Here is a 15609-nt window from a genome sequence, read left to right as displayed (position 1 = left end):
TCTTCAAACTTGATGATTGAGTTGGAGGCTTGCATGGCCACGCAGTCGTGGGTGAACAGGGAGTACAGGAGGGGGCTGAGTGTTGAGGATCAGCGAAGTGGAGATGTTGTTTCCTACCTTCACCACCTGGGGGCGGCCTGTCAGAAAGTCCAGGACCCAATTGCACAGGGTGGGGTGGAGACCCAGGGCCTCCAGCTTGATGATGAGCTTGGAGGGTATTATGGTGTTGAATGCTGAGTGGTAGTCAATGAACAGCATTCTTACGAAGGTATTCCTTTTGTCCAGATGAGATAGGGCAGTGTGATGGTGATTGCATCGTCTGTGGACCTGTTGGGACAGTATGCAAACTGAAGTGGGACTAAGGTGGCTGGTAAGGTGGAAGTGATATGATCCTTGACTAGTCTCTCAAAGCACTTCATGATAACAGAAGTGAGTGCTACGGGGCGGTAGTCATTTATTTCAGTTATCTTTGCCTTCTTGGGTACAGGAACAATGGATGCCATCTTGAAGCATGTGGGGACAACAGACTGAGATAGGGAGCATTTGCATATGTCCGTAAACACACAAGCCAGCTGTTCTGCACATGCTTTGAGGATGCGGCTAGGGATGCCGTCTGGGCCAGCAGCCTTGCGAGGGTTAACAGGTTTAAATGTTTTACTCACATCAGCCATGGAGAAGGAGAGGGGTGGGCACAGTCCTTGTTAGCGAGCCGCGACAGTGGTACTGTATTATTCTCACAGCGGGCAAAGAAGGTGTTTTGTTTGTCTGGAAGTGTGACATCGGTGTCCGTGACTTGGCTGGATTTCTTTTTGTAGTCCGTGATTTCTTGTAGAACCTGCCACATACGTCTCGTGTCTGAGTCGTTGAATTTGTCGCTGTTCACCTTGTCGCTGTACTGGGGTTTCGCTTGTTTGATTGCCTTGCAGAGGGAATAGCTATGCTGTTTATATTCAGACATACTCCCAGACCTCTTTCCATGGTTAAATGCGGTGGATCACGCTTTCAGTTTTGCGCGAATGCCGCCATCCGTCCACGGTTTCTGGTTAGGGTAGGTATATGTTATGGATCAGTTGTTACTTTGAACACAATCAAACCATGATGCACCACATCACATGATATCACAGTAACCCCTGTGGCCTCTGATTGGCTGTTTTTCTCCTCTAGGGGCCCAAAGGACCCGTGGGGGACGCAGGACCTGACGGAGAGCAAGGACATGAGGTAACTGTAATATCAAGATTGGATCTCATTATTTTGTTGTCGTTTCACTGTGATTTTCACTTTACTTCTGGACACACACACACACACACACACTTTGTTTTACTTCTCTCTCTTTCCACAGGGCACTCCTGGCGGAGAGGGGGAGCCAGGTCCAGTTGGAGAACCTGGGATAAAGGTTAGTGTCCTAGAGAATTACTGATTTGGGTTTTAAAACCCCCAAAACAAAATGACAAATCAGACAACATGCTAGTGAAGTTTACTGCTTTGCCTACTCACCCATTGAACTTGTACAGAAGATGTACCTCAACATACCATAGGTATGAAAAATATAAAAAAGATGTCAATGTTAAGCTGAGAGCGGTACCAGGTCCTATTAGTACCCAGAAGCCTCTTGGAGGGCCATGGCATCTGTTCAGCCCTGTTTTGGGTTATGTCCCCCTGAGGGGACGTGACCTCCTGAGCACTATGAAAAACACAGTCAAAACTCGCAAATAAAGTACTTAAATCTAAGTAATATTTTATTTGGAAGTTGGAATACTCCTGGCCTACAGTACCTCAAGACTCATTTACAGAACTTAGAGTTGAGCTTGTCTTATTTTGTATAAACTCCTGAGCACCTCTGTTGTTGTGTCCCTGCAGGGCCACGGGGGGCCGGTTGGAGGAGAGGGGGAACAAGGACAGCAGGGAATGAGAGTGAGTCCTGACTGAGTCCTTCACAAGACCTTCTAAACACAGTCTATGCTCCTAATCCTGCTCTGCTTGTGTTTGGGAGAATCCGATATGCCCGTATATTTACTGTGCCCTCATTTGATGGAGATGTGTAATCCCTGGGCCCGGCGAAGGCCAGGGCAGAGTTGAGACTGATTTGTTTTTGTCTGTTGGACTGTATCAATAACCTTCAGGGATGTCGGAGGAGCCTCTCTCCCCCTCTTCTTGGGCCAGGGGAAAGCACTGTAGAGAGAGAGAGGGTCCTTTATGTCAAAGCTTACTCTCAGAGATCCTGTTTATGATTATTCAAACAATCACACTGTTTTTATTGTACATTCTTATTGCCGCTAATACATCAATTCCACTGGGCTTTTTTTTTAACCTCCAGACACTTAGGATTTGTATATGTAATCGAGAAAACAGCGATTGCTTACACACTTGTTGCGGTATTTGACTCATTGTGTCAACTCTACACACAAGCCAAATAAGACACAACACTTAAGATTAACATCTCACTTCTATGTCAAAATGAACCTCTGTAATCAAAACCTAACAATCCTTTTTCAAAATAGCATTTTTCCAACAAAATGGTATGCACATGCACCATTTGAATTACTCTTTCAAAGCAGCAACAACACACTAGTGTACTTTATACAAAACACTGCTGTCTTTAGTACTTTGTATACCTTATACCCATTTTCTCATACAGGCTTCTGTGAAAGATTGTTCCAGTATATCTACTCACATTTCAATGAACACAAAAATAGAAAGGCTTAAAAAAAATATATATACAGCTTATTTTTTTGTAATTGCAGGTTTTTACAACAAAAAAACACAAAGATAGGTAGAAGTACAGTAATCAATACAATATGTTACTGTAAAGTCACGGAAATTAAAAAAATTACAGTGCAGTGGTAAATAAAAAATAGTATTGTAAGGGATGGGGTGGATGGTTTATGGATCCCACCTTCTGTTAGGGTCTGGCCACATCACCTCATCCACATCACAAGCAATGTCATCCCTGGCTAGGCAACAGGGAAAATAACGCCTTGCATGCCATATCCAACCCTGGACTGACCCCACCTCAATGTCTCCGCATGCCTCTTCCATTGCAGAAGAGGCAGGCTGGCATGTGGTTGGCGTTCATACACTTTCCAACGCCAAGCCGAAAATAATTCCTCAATCGGATTGAGAAATGGGGAGTAAGGGGGCAAGTATACAACTGTGAAGTTATTGTGGTTGGTGAACCAGTCCCTGACCAGAGCATCCCGGTGGAAACTAACATTATCACAGATGACAACAAACCTGGGCTGCTCTGGTCCGTCCTGTACAACTGCATTATGTAGTGCATCCAGAAATATGATTATGTGTGCAGTATTGTAGGGACCTAGGGTGGCATGGTGATGTAGAACTCCTTGCAGACTAATGGCGTCACACAAGGTGACATTTCCCCTCGCTGCCCAGGGACATTCACAACGACTCTTTGTCCTACAACATTTCGGCCCCGACACCTGGTTTTAGCCAGATTGAATCCAGTTTCATCAATGAAAATGAACTCATGAGGCTGCATCAAAGTCCAGGACTCTCTGTAACAGAAAATGCATACACTGTACTGTGAATATGGTGTAACTCAAAACACAGGACTACAATGTCTACATTTTCATACAAGCATGGGGATGGGAGTGTGGTTGGGTCAGACACATTCAGTCAAAACTACAAGCTACAGGCAAGGCAGGTGCCCCCCCCCCCCCCCCCCCCCCACACACCTGCTTTGTCACATACTGCTTTGTCTGAATGTATCTATGCAGTGCCAATAAGCCACAATCTACTGCCATTAGTGTATTACAGTTAATGGTAGTGACACTTACTTGCACATAGTCATAGCGAAGGTCTTTGACTAACGCTGTTCCTCTCAAATGGAACCCTGTACAGCTGCTTCATCGTAAGTTGGTGTTGACACAAGATGTGGCAGAGTGTGGACATACTGACACGGTTGATGTTATGGAATGTTGTGTGATCTGCAGTGATTTGCTCTCCTAGTTGATGTAGGCGGATGGTGTTGTTTGCCAACACTAGATTGACAACGGCCAGTTCCTGTTCATGGTGAACAGACGTGGCCTTCCACCCTCAGGAGGTCGTCTGGCAGTTCTGTAGAAAATGCAAGAATATGATGTCATTGGTTAGGTTCTTTTTTACATACTGTACTGTCATACTGTACACAGTAACATCAACACTGTATTACATGTACTTCACAACACTATACCTATTTTTTTTGTTCACTGAGGAGCATAGACCTAATATTGTAGGACTACATTGTATTGTACTGTGATGCAGAATGATGTGCAACAATTACATAGGTACAGTGTAGTGTAGAAAGTTGAAGACATACCTGTTCTCCAGTCTAAATGTCCGTATTATGGATGCTACCGTGTAGCGACTCAGGTTGGGCTGGACCCTCTGCCCAGGCTCCCTCATCGTCAGGCCATGATTTATGACATGGTCCACCAAAGTGGCCCTAATGTCATCAGAAATATGTCTCCGTCTATTGCCTGGTCCCCTTCTTTGTTCTTGTCCTCCTCCTACTCCTCTCTTCCTCTTCCACTTCCTCTCGCTCTCACTGCCTCCATGTTTGCAAAGTTCTCACAAAAGAAGTGAGCTTACCTGAGGTCTATTTGTATTGCTAAGGCTCAGACTAATTGGTGTTCAATTACTGTATAAATGTTTTCATGTGTGGGTGACGCCAATTTCAGGAATGTTTTGCATTTTGAATAGAAGTGTTTTCCCAATGATTGCAAGAGATTTCATTCTTGAACGAAATGTCTAGTGTATGAAACAGTGTGTAGTGTTTTGCAAGTGTGTTGCAGAATTGCAAACAAAGTGCAAAGCAGAAAATGTGTTTGTACTTTTGGTGCCTTTGTTTAAGGCATGGTTACAAAAGTTAAGGTTTTGATGCTTCTGTCTAAGAATTCACTTTCAGTGTGTAAGCAATCGGCAAAAACTGTAATCACAATGGCTTACATATAACGGAAGGAAAATATAATCGTCACAGTCAGGCTCTATCCAATGTACAACATGTTTCATGCCCTGTGGGTCTGTGTAAGCCTACATACATATGAGTCAACTATACATACTGGACAGTAAAGCCTAAACATTCCATAGGAACATATTAGCATGGTATTAATTGTAACAGCAGTGACCATGGTTGGCTGAAATAAATGTGATGCTGTGTTTGTAGGGTCTTCCAGGTCCTGCTGGCGAGGACGGGCCCCAGGGAAAAGATGGACCAAAGGTAAACACACTGGACAATAAGCTAAATGAAAAGTCCTTTGCTGTTATTGCTCCTACTTCAGAAGCCTCCTAGAACCTATGTCTCTTCACTCTCCTACTCTTTCTTTCTTGTGATCTTGATCTTTCTCTTCTCTCTCTCTCTCTCTCTCTCTCTCTCTCAGGGAGAGCCAGGTGACTGTGGGCCCATGGGCGAGGCAGGGGACAGGGGGATAGAGGGAGACCCTGGGCCTCCTGGAACCACCGGAGTGGCTGGAAAACGTGGTTTCTCTGTAAGTGTGTCCGTTTATTAGCTAAACTTATGACAAAAAATAATAATGATACAACAATTAAGCCGTACAGTAGGTAATGATGCCAATGTGTCCCAGTAGGGGTCAGTATTCTGGGGCACTTGGCGTTCAGTGAGGTCACTGTCACAATGGAATTGTAACAAATAAGATGATTTTGTCAGCAGCCATTTTGTCTCCCAGTGTCTCTAATGAGTTTGCCTCTCTTCCAGGGTCCAGAGGGGAAACAGGGTCCCCCCGGCAACCGAGGACGGCATGGCAAGAAGGTACACACCTGTTTTACTATTAGCATGTGTTGATAAATGACATCATCGATTCCTCATGGGTGTCCATGCTCTCACAGCTTTACTGTTGTTCTGTTTTCAGGGTGAGGCTGGCAAACCAGGTCCTATCGGTGAGACAGGGGACATCGGGGACATCGGCCAGGAAGGAGGGACGGGACTGAAAGGAGCCAGAGGAACCAGAGGCCCTGCGGTCAGTGTCCAGTTATGTATTCTCTGAGTTCTCACCCCTCCTAACTTCCTATGTGGGCAATATGTGTAGGAAAGTGTCCCTCATTAGTACTGAAGGGAGTCTATCAGGTTATTGTGTTGTTCAGGTCACTGGAGTGGCCAAGAGGACAGCAGCCTCCATTCAGTCTCAACAAGAAACACTTGAAATGAATGGAGCTGTTTCCTTGTGTCCTTGTGTTGGTTGAGATGAGGTAACACACTCAGCATCCTACCACCCAGTAGAAATACATGTTGATATACACACACATACTCACAATTGACAAATTGCATAATTCCCAAGTCATTGGCAGGCCTGTAATATTTTATATAAATAATGTTGATGAACTTCCTAAGTTTCCCTCTCTCCCTCTCTCTAAGTTTCCCTGAATGAATGACCTCATATTACATTATTCAAACCTGGCAAAGCCTCTGTCGGACCAGTAGCTCAGACTAAGCAGAAGTGATCTGAGATCTTTCCTAATCTCTAAAGCTAATCTCCCTCTGTTTTGTATAGCAATTAGCAGGTTGCTAATCCGGTAGTGTTTGAAGACAAGCAATAGGCCTATCAGATTTTCTGTTATGAGTTGTAAAAAACAGATGTCAAAAGCAGAGCAAAGGCTTTAAATAACCGTTTTTCCCCTGGAGCACGGGATCACACAGGAAGACATAGAGGAAGGAAAACTCCTTTCCCAGGCCAGTGCTATGCCATGAAAACTCTGTTGTGATAGCTGGGAAAGGAAAGATGTATGGCTTAGTGTCATACAACACCTCAGGTCCAGGGATGCAGCCTGCATAGGTCCTTAACGTTTAACTCTAAGGTTATATTCAGCATAACCACATAGTGCAGATAGAATAGCAAAACAAATGGTTTTAAAAATGAATGTGTCTGTTTTCTGCATGATTTTCAGGGTCGTCCAGGAGTTATGGGGCCTGAGGGGATGCCTGGAATTGGAGGATACACAGTGAGTTATTCCTGTCTGCTCTACAACAACACACTTCTCTTTATCTCTCTCTCTCTCTCTCGCAATCTCAAATCTCGATCTCACTCACTGACTCACTCACTTGTACACACTCATACACACAGACACACACACAGACACGTTCACCAATAACTCTAAAGTGTTTCTTAAGGGCATGTGTGTCTCTTCAATCACTAATAACAACACAGGTATGCAACAAAGGTATTCTAAGCCCTGTTCTGTTATGGTGACATCAAGTCATGACTCCTGACTTCCTTATCAGATCAGCTATCTTCCCCTAAGAGAGATTCACCCCAGTCTCTTCACCTCAGAGAGATTTACCCAGTCTCTTCACTTCAGAGAGATTCACCCCAGTCTCTTCACCTCAGAGAGATTTACCCAGTCTCTTCACTTCAGAGAGATTCACCCCAGTCTCTTCACCTCAGAGAGATTCACCATAAGTCTCTTCACCTCACAGAGATTCACCATAGTCTCTTCACCTCAGAGAGATTCACCCCAGTCACTTCACCTCAGGGAGATTCACCCCAGTCTCTTCACCTCAGAAAGATTCACCATAGTCTCTTCACCTCAGAGAGATTCACCATAGTCTCTTCACCTCAGAGAGATTCACCCCAGTCTCTTCACCTCAGAGAGATTCACCCCAGTCTCTTCACCTCAGGGAGATTCACCCCAGTCTCTTCACCTCAGAGAGATTCACCCCAGTCTCTTCACCTCAGGGAGATTCACCCCAGTCTCTTCACCTCAGAGAGATTCACCCCAGTCTCTTCACCTCAGGGAGATTCACCCCAGTCTCTTCACCTCAGAGAGATTCACCCCAGTCTCTTCACCTCAGGGAGATTCACCCCAGTCTCTTCACCTCAGAGAGATTCACCCCAGCCTCTTCACCTCAGAGAGATTCACCCCAGTCTCTTCACCTCAGAGAGATTCACCCCAGTCTCTTCACCTCAGGGAGATTCACCCCAGTCTCTTCACCTCAGGGAGATTCCCCCCAGTCTCTTCACCTCAGGGAGATTCACCCCAGTGAATCAATACCATGTTAACACACACACACACATATACTAACAGTTCTCTGCAGCCAAATACAATTGACAACATAACACCTGGTGTCGAATCAATACCACAGCAAACAGACTGCCAGAACAGAGAAGAAAGCCAAACCCAAAACCCTCCACAGCCAGTCTTCATTCTGGTTTTCAGTCAAACACAACTAGACAGAGAGATTCACCTCAATATCACAGAAAACACACACCTTCCAAACAAGAACAAAGAATAAATTGGATATGGTCAACCTCAAACCATTATAACCAAAACCTCTGGCAACTCCAGAGGACGCCAGGTCATCGCCAATCTCATTCTGGCTTTTAGTTTCGTAATGATGCAGGGGCACTACAAGTTCACGTTGTTCCTTTTTAGTCTGTTTGTACTGTACACTCACTCTTAGCTCAATCACACACCCACCCAAGTTGTTGAATGATTTCTGTGGTCCTGACATATGTCATTATACCAGGGATATATTTTTCTCCCTTGCTGTCCTGAGTGTGTTTATAATAAAGCATCATGATTAACACTATGTTGACCAACCACGCCGTGTCAAGTTATGTGTTATTGTACTGTCTGTCGACCGTGAGTTATGGGTTCTTTGAATATTATGCAGCATATGACATAGATATAGGTGAATAATCATGGGTTTGGTTATTCTTAGGGTCACGCCGGCAAACCAGGACCCATAGGACCACCTGGACCCAAAGGTGAAAAGGTACCCTATGCATTTGCATGTTTTTTTGTCCTCCTCCTACACACAGTGTTATGTTTTCAGCCTTTTGAAGATATATGCCATGTACTGTACTTTAGTTCTCCACGAAGGCTTAGTTCGTTTGTGTCAATATCCTACTTGTGATAAAGTCATGTAAACTATAAATCTTAGAATGCGGTGTTCAGCATATTTCAGACAAAATGTCCTGAGTTATAAGGTGCACCCCCCGCGGCAACTTGCCCAAGCCCCCCCCACCTCTCCTTCACCCAAATCCAGATAGCTGATGTTCTGAAAGAGGTGCAAAATCTTGACCCCTACAAATCAGCTGGGCTAGACAATCTGGACCCTCTCTTTTTAAAATTATCTGCCGTAATTGTTGTTACCCTCTATTACTAGCCTGTTCAACCTCTCTTTCGTATCGTCTGAGATCCCTAAAGATTGGAAAGCTGCCGTGGCCTCCCCCTCTTCAAAGGGGGAGACACTCTAGACCCAAACTGTTACAGACCTATATCCATCCTGCCCTGCCTTTCTAAATTCTTCAAAAGCCAAGTTAACAAACAGATCACCGACCATTTCGAATCCCACCGTACCTTCTCCGCTATGCAATCTGGTTTCCGAGCTGGTCATGGGTGGACCTCAGCCACACTCAAGGTCCTAAACGATATCATAACTGCCATCGATAAAAGACAGTACTGTGCAGCCGTCTTCATCGACCTGGCCAAGGCTTTCGACAGACTCAACAGCCTTTGTTTCTCAAATGACTGCCTCGCCTGGTTCACCAACTGCTTCTCAGATAGAGTTCAGTGTGTCAAATCGGAGGGCCTGTTGTCAAGACCTCTGGCAGTCTCTATGGGGGTGCCACAAGGTTCAATTCCCGGGCCGACTCTTTTCTCTGTATATATCAATGATGTCGCTCTTGCTGCTGGTGATTCTCTGATCCACCTCTATGCAGACGACACCATTCTGTATACTTCTGGCCCTTCTTTGGACACTGTGTTAACAAACCTCCAGACGAGCTTCAATGCCATACAACACTCCTTCCGTGGCCTCCAACTGTTCTTAAATGCAAGTAAAACTAAATTACATTTACATTACATTTAAGTCATTTAGCAGACGCTCTTATCCAGAGCGACTTACAAATTGGTGCATTCACCTTATGATATCCAGTGGAACAACCACTTTACAATAGTGCATCTAAATCTTTTAAGGGGGGGGGGGGGGGTTAGAAGGATTACTTTATCCTATCCTAGGTATTCCTTAAAGAGGTGGGGTTTCAGGTGTCTCCGGAAGGTGGTGATTGACTCCGCTGTCCTGGCGTCGTGAGGGAGCTTGTTCCACCATTGGGGTGCCAGAGCAGCGAACAGTTTTGACTGGGCTGAGCGGGAACTGTGCTTCCTCAGAGGTAGGGGGGCCAGCAGGCCAGAGGTGGATGAACGCAGTGCCCTTGTTTGGGTGTAGGGCCTGATCAGAGCCTGAAGGTATGGAGGTGCCGTTCCCTTCACAGCTCCGTAGGAAATCACCATGGTCTTGTAGCGGATGCGAGCTTCAACTGGAAGCCAGTGGAGAGAGCGGAGGAGCGGGGTGACGTGAGAGAACTTGGGAAGGTTGAACACCAGACGGGCTGCGGCGTTCTGGATGAGTTGTAGGGGTTTAATGGCACAGGCAGGGAGCCCAGCCAACAGCGAGTTGCAGTAATCCAGACGGGAGATGACAAGTGCCTGGATTAGGACCTGCGCCGCTTCCTGTGTGAGGCAGGGTCGTACTCTGCGAATGTTGTAGAGCATGAACCTACAGGATCGGGTCACCGATAAATGCATGCTCTTCAACCGATCGCTGCCCGCACCTGCCCGCCCGTCCAGAATCACTACTCTGGACGCTTCTGACTTAGAATATGTGGACAACTGCAAATACCTAGGTGTCTGGTTAGACTGTAAACTCTCCTTCCAGACTCACATTAAGCATCTCCAATCCAAAATTAAATCTAGAATCGGCTTCCTATTTCGCATCAAAGCTTCCTTCACTCATGCTGCTAAACATATCCTCATAAAACTGACTATCCTACCGATCCTTGACTTCCGCGATGTCATTTCCAAAATAGCCTCCAACACTCTACTCAGCAAATTGGATGCAGTCTATCACAGTGCCATCCGTTTTGTCACCAAAGCCCCATATATTACCCCCAACTGCGACATGTATACTCTCGTTGGCTGCCCCTTGCTTCATATTCGTCGCCAAGCCCACTGGCTCCAGGTCATCTAAAAGTCTTTGCTCGGTAAAGCCCCGCCTTATCTCAGCTCACTGGTCACCATAGCAACACCCACCCATAGCACGTGCTACAGCAGGTATATTTCACTGGTCATCCCCAAAGCCAAGTCCTCATTTGGCCGCCTTTCCTTACAGTTCTCTGCTGCCAATGACTGGAACAAATTGCAAAAATCACTGAAGCTGGAGACTTATATCTCCCTCACTAGCTTTAAGCATCAGCTGTCAGAGCAGTTCACCGATCACTGCACCTGTACATAGCCCATCTGTAAATAGCCCATCCAACTACCTCATCCCCATATTGTTATTTATTTTTGCTCTTTTGCACCCCAGTATCTCTACTTGCACATCATCATCTGCACATCTATCACTCCAGTGTTAATGCTAAATTGTCATTATTTCGCCACTATGGCCTATTTATTGCCTTACCTCCCTAATCTTACTACATTTGAACACACTGTGTATAGATTTTTCAATTGTGTTATTGACTGTACATTTGTTTATCCCATGTGTGACTCTGTGTTGTTGTTTTTGTCGCACTGCTTGGCTTTATCTTGGCCAGGTCACAGTTGTAAATAAGAACTTGTTCTCAACTGGCCTACCTGGTTAAATAAAGGTGAAATAAAAAATAAAATAAAAAATAAAGTTTGTTGTGCCAGAGTTGGATGGGCGCATTTTGGCATGCTGTGTCATTTTACTGTTGTGGCAGAGTGTACTGAGTGTATTTTGGTATGGTGTTCCAGGGTTACCCCGGAGAAGACAGTAAGACCCCAGGACCTGCCGGGCCACTAGGTGAACCAGTAGGTCTCGCCTTCCTTCAACTTACCTGTCCTCTTCCTATATGTGTGTGTGGCTTAGGGCTGAGTCAGAGGTGATGTCCAGAATGGCACCCTATGAAAGCATTATATTAACCGTTTTCTAATAGTGGTGTTGCTTGAGGCATAGTTCTCCAACCATGCTTGACAGAGGTCCAAGAGAGTGGATGTCCAAAACCGCTTTGTGGAGGCTGCTGAGGGGAGAATGGCTTAAAATAATGTACAGAACGGAGCGAATGCAATGGCATCAAACACCTGGAAACCAATGCATTTGATGTGTTTGATACCATTTCACCGATTCCTCTCCAGTCATTACTGGAGTCTGTGTTGGGCTCCCGAGTGGCGCTGTGGTCTAAGGCACTGCATCTCAGTACTAGAGACGTCACAACAGACACCCTGGTTCAAATCCAGGCTGTATCACAACCAGCCGTGATTGGGAGTCCCATAGGGTGGCTCACAATTGGCACACCGTTGTCTGGGTTTGGCCAGTGTAGGTCGTCATTGTAAATAAGAATTTGTTCTTAACTGGTTTGCCTAGTTTTTTTTTTTTACCACAAGCCCGTTCTCCTCAAATAAGGTGCCACCAACCACCTGTGCCAAAACGCTACAGTAGATGGCCCTCAGCATAGATTGTAAGCAGTGTAAACTATAAGAAGGAAGGTATTGTGTTATCAAGTTGGCTCAGAGAGTTTAAGGTGAAATACAGCCTTTCCTAAAAGATTCAGAGCCCTAATGTATGTGTGTGTTTGGGCAGGGTCTCCCGGGTGAGCGAGGAGACCGCGGAGAGCCTGGAGATGAGGGATATCAGGTAAAACCACCATATAAACCACAACATCAAATGTATCAAAAATCACTTTTCTGGCGGTTTTTCTGTTCCGTTTCCATTCATTTCTTTGGTGCTGTATTAAAGCAGGCCTGAGACCACACATCTGAGACAGGAGCATCCCGGATTACTGAATTCCTTGGGATTAGTCAGGAGGAAATCTGGTGTTCTTGGCATAGACACTGAAAACTAACACACACACAGGTTCACGTCAGGTGCGAAGTTAACAGTACAAGATGAAAGTTGTGCAGAGCGAAATCCCAGAATCCCTTGCGGCAGGGTTACTAGAGCTCTCCCCTCCTATAAACACTTTGCCCAAGCGCCGCCCTCCTCAGAGAGAGAGTACAATGGTTTTAAGCATTTATAAGCATTCTTCTTCGGTTGCTAATCTTGATTTGGCAGTTGTTGAGAGGCTTGAGAGACTTCCAGGATCCGGTGTGTGTGTGTGTGTGTGTGTGTGTGTGTGTGTGTGTGTGTGTGTGTGGTGTGTGTGTGTGTGTGTGTGTGTGTGTGTGTGTGCGTGCGTGCATGTTAACTCTAACTGGCCACGGCGGGTCGACCTATGGGGCTTCCCCCCCTTCTGAGTGGTGAATTTATAGAGCAAATTTTGTCTGAGCCACCTGCAGCCCAATGTAATAAAATGCCTACCTAGAAAGCTTGGCCTGTGAACTACAGTACTCTGTGGTTCTGCTATTCGTATGGTATGAAGCTTAGGGGACTATATGGTGCTGTTGAAAGAAAGATAGATATGCGAACACAGTTGAATACGCCCACAGTTTTATTGTGCAACATTTCGACCTAAAGATCAGGCTTATTACAGCTAACCTTGTGTAGCCGTAGTGACCCAAGACACAGCTAGCTGAACCCTGACATCTGGGTCTCTAAATGACCTGACTCAACCTCCAATATCACCAATTCAGATGACTGTGAAGCTGTAGCTTTTCACCTAGAGCTGAGCGATATGGACAAAAATCCATATTGTGATAAATTGCCTCAATAGACGTGCTAATGATGAGATTATAACAATGTGCACCACAATTTATTTAAATTAAATTTAAACTACTGACGTTACTACTAGTTTGATGGTTGTAGCCATCAATTGTCCCATTAACAATCACCCATATTAGCAAACTTATTTCATTTCAAACTTTTGCGATAATTGATCGGTGTAAAGATCTATGTGTAGCTGGTGCGGAGGAGTCAGGCGCAGGACAGCAGAGATGAGTAAATAAAAATAACTTTACTCAAAGTCATCAACATACAAGACAATTACCATGCCCACAAATACGGACCACAATACAACAAACAATCACTCACAACCAAACATGGGGAACAGAGGGTTAAATAATAAACAGGTAATTGGGTGAGTGAAACCAGGTGTGTAAGACATAGACAAAACAAATGGAAAATGAAAAGTGGATCGGCGGTGGCTAGAAGGCCAGTGACGTCGACCGCCGAACGCTGCCCGAACAAGGAGAGGGACCGACTTCGACGGAAGTCGTGACAGTACCCCCCCCTTGACACGCGGCTCCAGCAGCGCGCCGACACCGACCTCGGGGACGACCCTGAGGACGAGGCGCAGGGCGATCCGGGTGGAGACGGTGGAAATCCCGCAGCAATGAAGGGTTCAAGACGTTCTCCACCGGCACCCAGCATCACTCCTCCGGACCGTACCCCTCCCCTCCCACTCCACGAGGTACTGAAGGCCCCTCGCCCAACGCCTCGAGTCCAGGATGGCTCGAACAGCATACGCTGGGGCCCCCTCGATGTCCAGAGGGGGCGGAGGGGCCTCCTGCACCTCAGCTTCCTGGAGTGGACCAGCCACCATTGGCCTGAGGAGAGACACATGGAACAAGGGATTAATATGGTAATCTGGGGGAAGCTGTAACGTATAAGATACCTCGTTCAGTCTCCTCAGGACTTTGAATGGCCCCACAAACCGCGGACCCAGCTTCCGGCAGGGCAGGTGGAGGGGCAGGTTCCGAGTCAAGCGCCAGACCCGATCCTGCGGTGACGGTCAGCGCTCGCCTTCTGCCACCTCACGGCCCATTGCAGATGCACATGGGCGGCGTCCCACTCCCCCGGCCGGTCCTGGCAATATGACCGCAGAAACCTACCCACATCCTGGTTTACTCTCTCCACCTGCCCGTTACTTTCGGGGTGAAAACCTGAGGTGAGGCTGACGGAGACCCCCAGACGTTCCATGAACGCTCTCCAGACACAGGACGTGAACCCGGGACCCCGATCAGAAACTATGTCCTCAGGCACCCCGTAGTGCCGGAAGACGTGTGTAGACAGGGCCTCCGCAGTCTGTAGGGCTGTAGGGAGACCGGGCAAAGGGAGGAGACGGGAGGAGACTAGGATCGTGGTGTTGCCCTGTGATGGAGGAAGATCCGTCAGGAAGTCCACCAACAGGTGCGACCACGGCCGTTGTGGAACGGGTAGGGGTTGTCACTTTCCTCTGGGCAGATGCCCGGGAGCCTTGCACTGGGCGCACACCGAGCAGGAGGAAACATAAACCCTCACATCCTTGGCCAAGGTGGACCACCAGTACTTCCCACTAAGGCAACGCACCATCCGAACGATGCCAGGGTGACCAGAGGAGGGTGATATGTGGGCCCAATAGATCAACCGGTCAGGGACAGCAGACGGAACGTACAAGCGCCCAGCTGGACACTGGGGGGGTGGGCTCTGTGCGTAATGCCCGCTCGATGTCCGCGTCCAGCTCCCACACCACCGGTGCCACCAGGCAAGAGGCTGGAAGTATGGGAGTATGATCCATAGACCGCTCCTCTGTGTCATACATCCGGGACAGTGCGTCTGCCTTAGCATTCTGGGAACCTGGTCTGTAGGATAGAGTGAAAACATAACGTGTAAAAAACATGGCCCACCTTGCCTGGCGAGGGTTCAGTCTCCTCGCCGCCAGGATATACTCCAGATTGCGGTGGTCAATCCAGATGAGAAAAGGGGGTTTAGCTCCCTCAAGC

At 46.7% G+C, this 15609-nt stretch overlaps 1 protein-coding gene across 1 annotated transcript in view; it reads left to right on the top strand.

Moving 5' to 3' along the window:
* Positions 1 to 15609, top strand: part of col24a1 (collagen type XXIV alpha 1) — a 199944-nt gene that overhangs the window by 143168 nt on the left and 41167 nt on the right. The window contains exons 33-43 of the mRNA XM_014123375.3: positions 1165 to 1218; positions 1340 to 1393; positions 1858 to 1911; positions 5162 to 5215; positions 5376 to 5483; positions 5711 to 5764; positions 5865 to 5972; positions 6898 to 6951; positions 8672 to 8725; positions 11728 to 11784; positions 12554 to 12607. Of these exons, the coding sequence (XP_013978850.3) occupies positions 1165 to 1218; positions 1340 to 1393; positions 1858 to 1911; positions 5162 to 5215; positions 5376 to 5483; positions 5711 to 5764; positions 5865 to 5972; positions 6898 to 6951; positions 8672 to 8725; positions 11728 to 11784; positions 12554 to 12607 (705 nt within the window). The remainder of the gene's footprint in view (positions 1 to 1164; positions 1219 to 1339; positions 1394 to 1857; positions 1912 to 5161; positions 5216 to 5375; positions 5484 to 5710; positions 5765 to 5864; positions 5973 to 6897; positions 6952 to 8671; positions 8726 to 11727; positions 11785 to 12553; positions 12608 to 15609) is intronic.

This window comes from Salmo salar, chromosome 10 (genome assembly GCF_965601325.2).
Source record: "Salmo salar chromosome 10, fSalSal1, whole genome shotgun sequence".
Lineage (NCBI taxonomy): Eukaryota > Metazoa > Chordata > Actinopteri > Salmoniformes > Salmonidae > Salmo > Salmo salar.
Note: the sequence above shows the minus strand (reverse complement) of the source record. Positions and strands in the feature narration are given on the sequence as shown.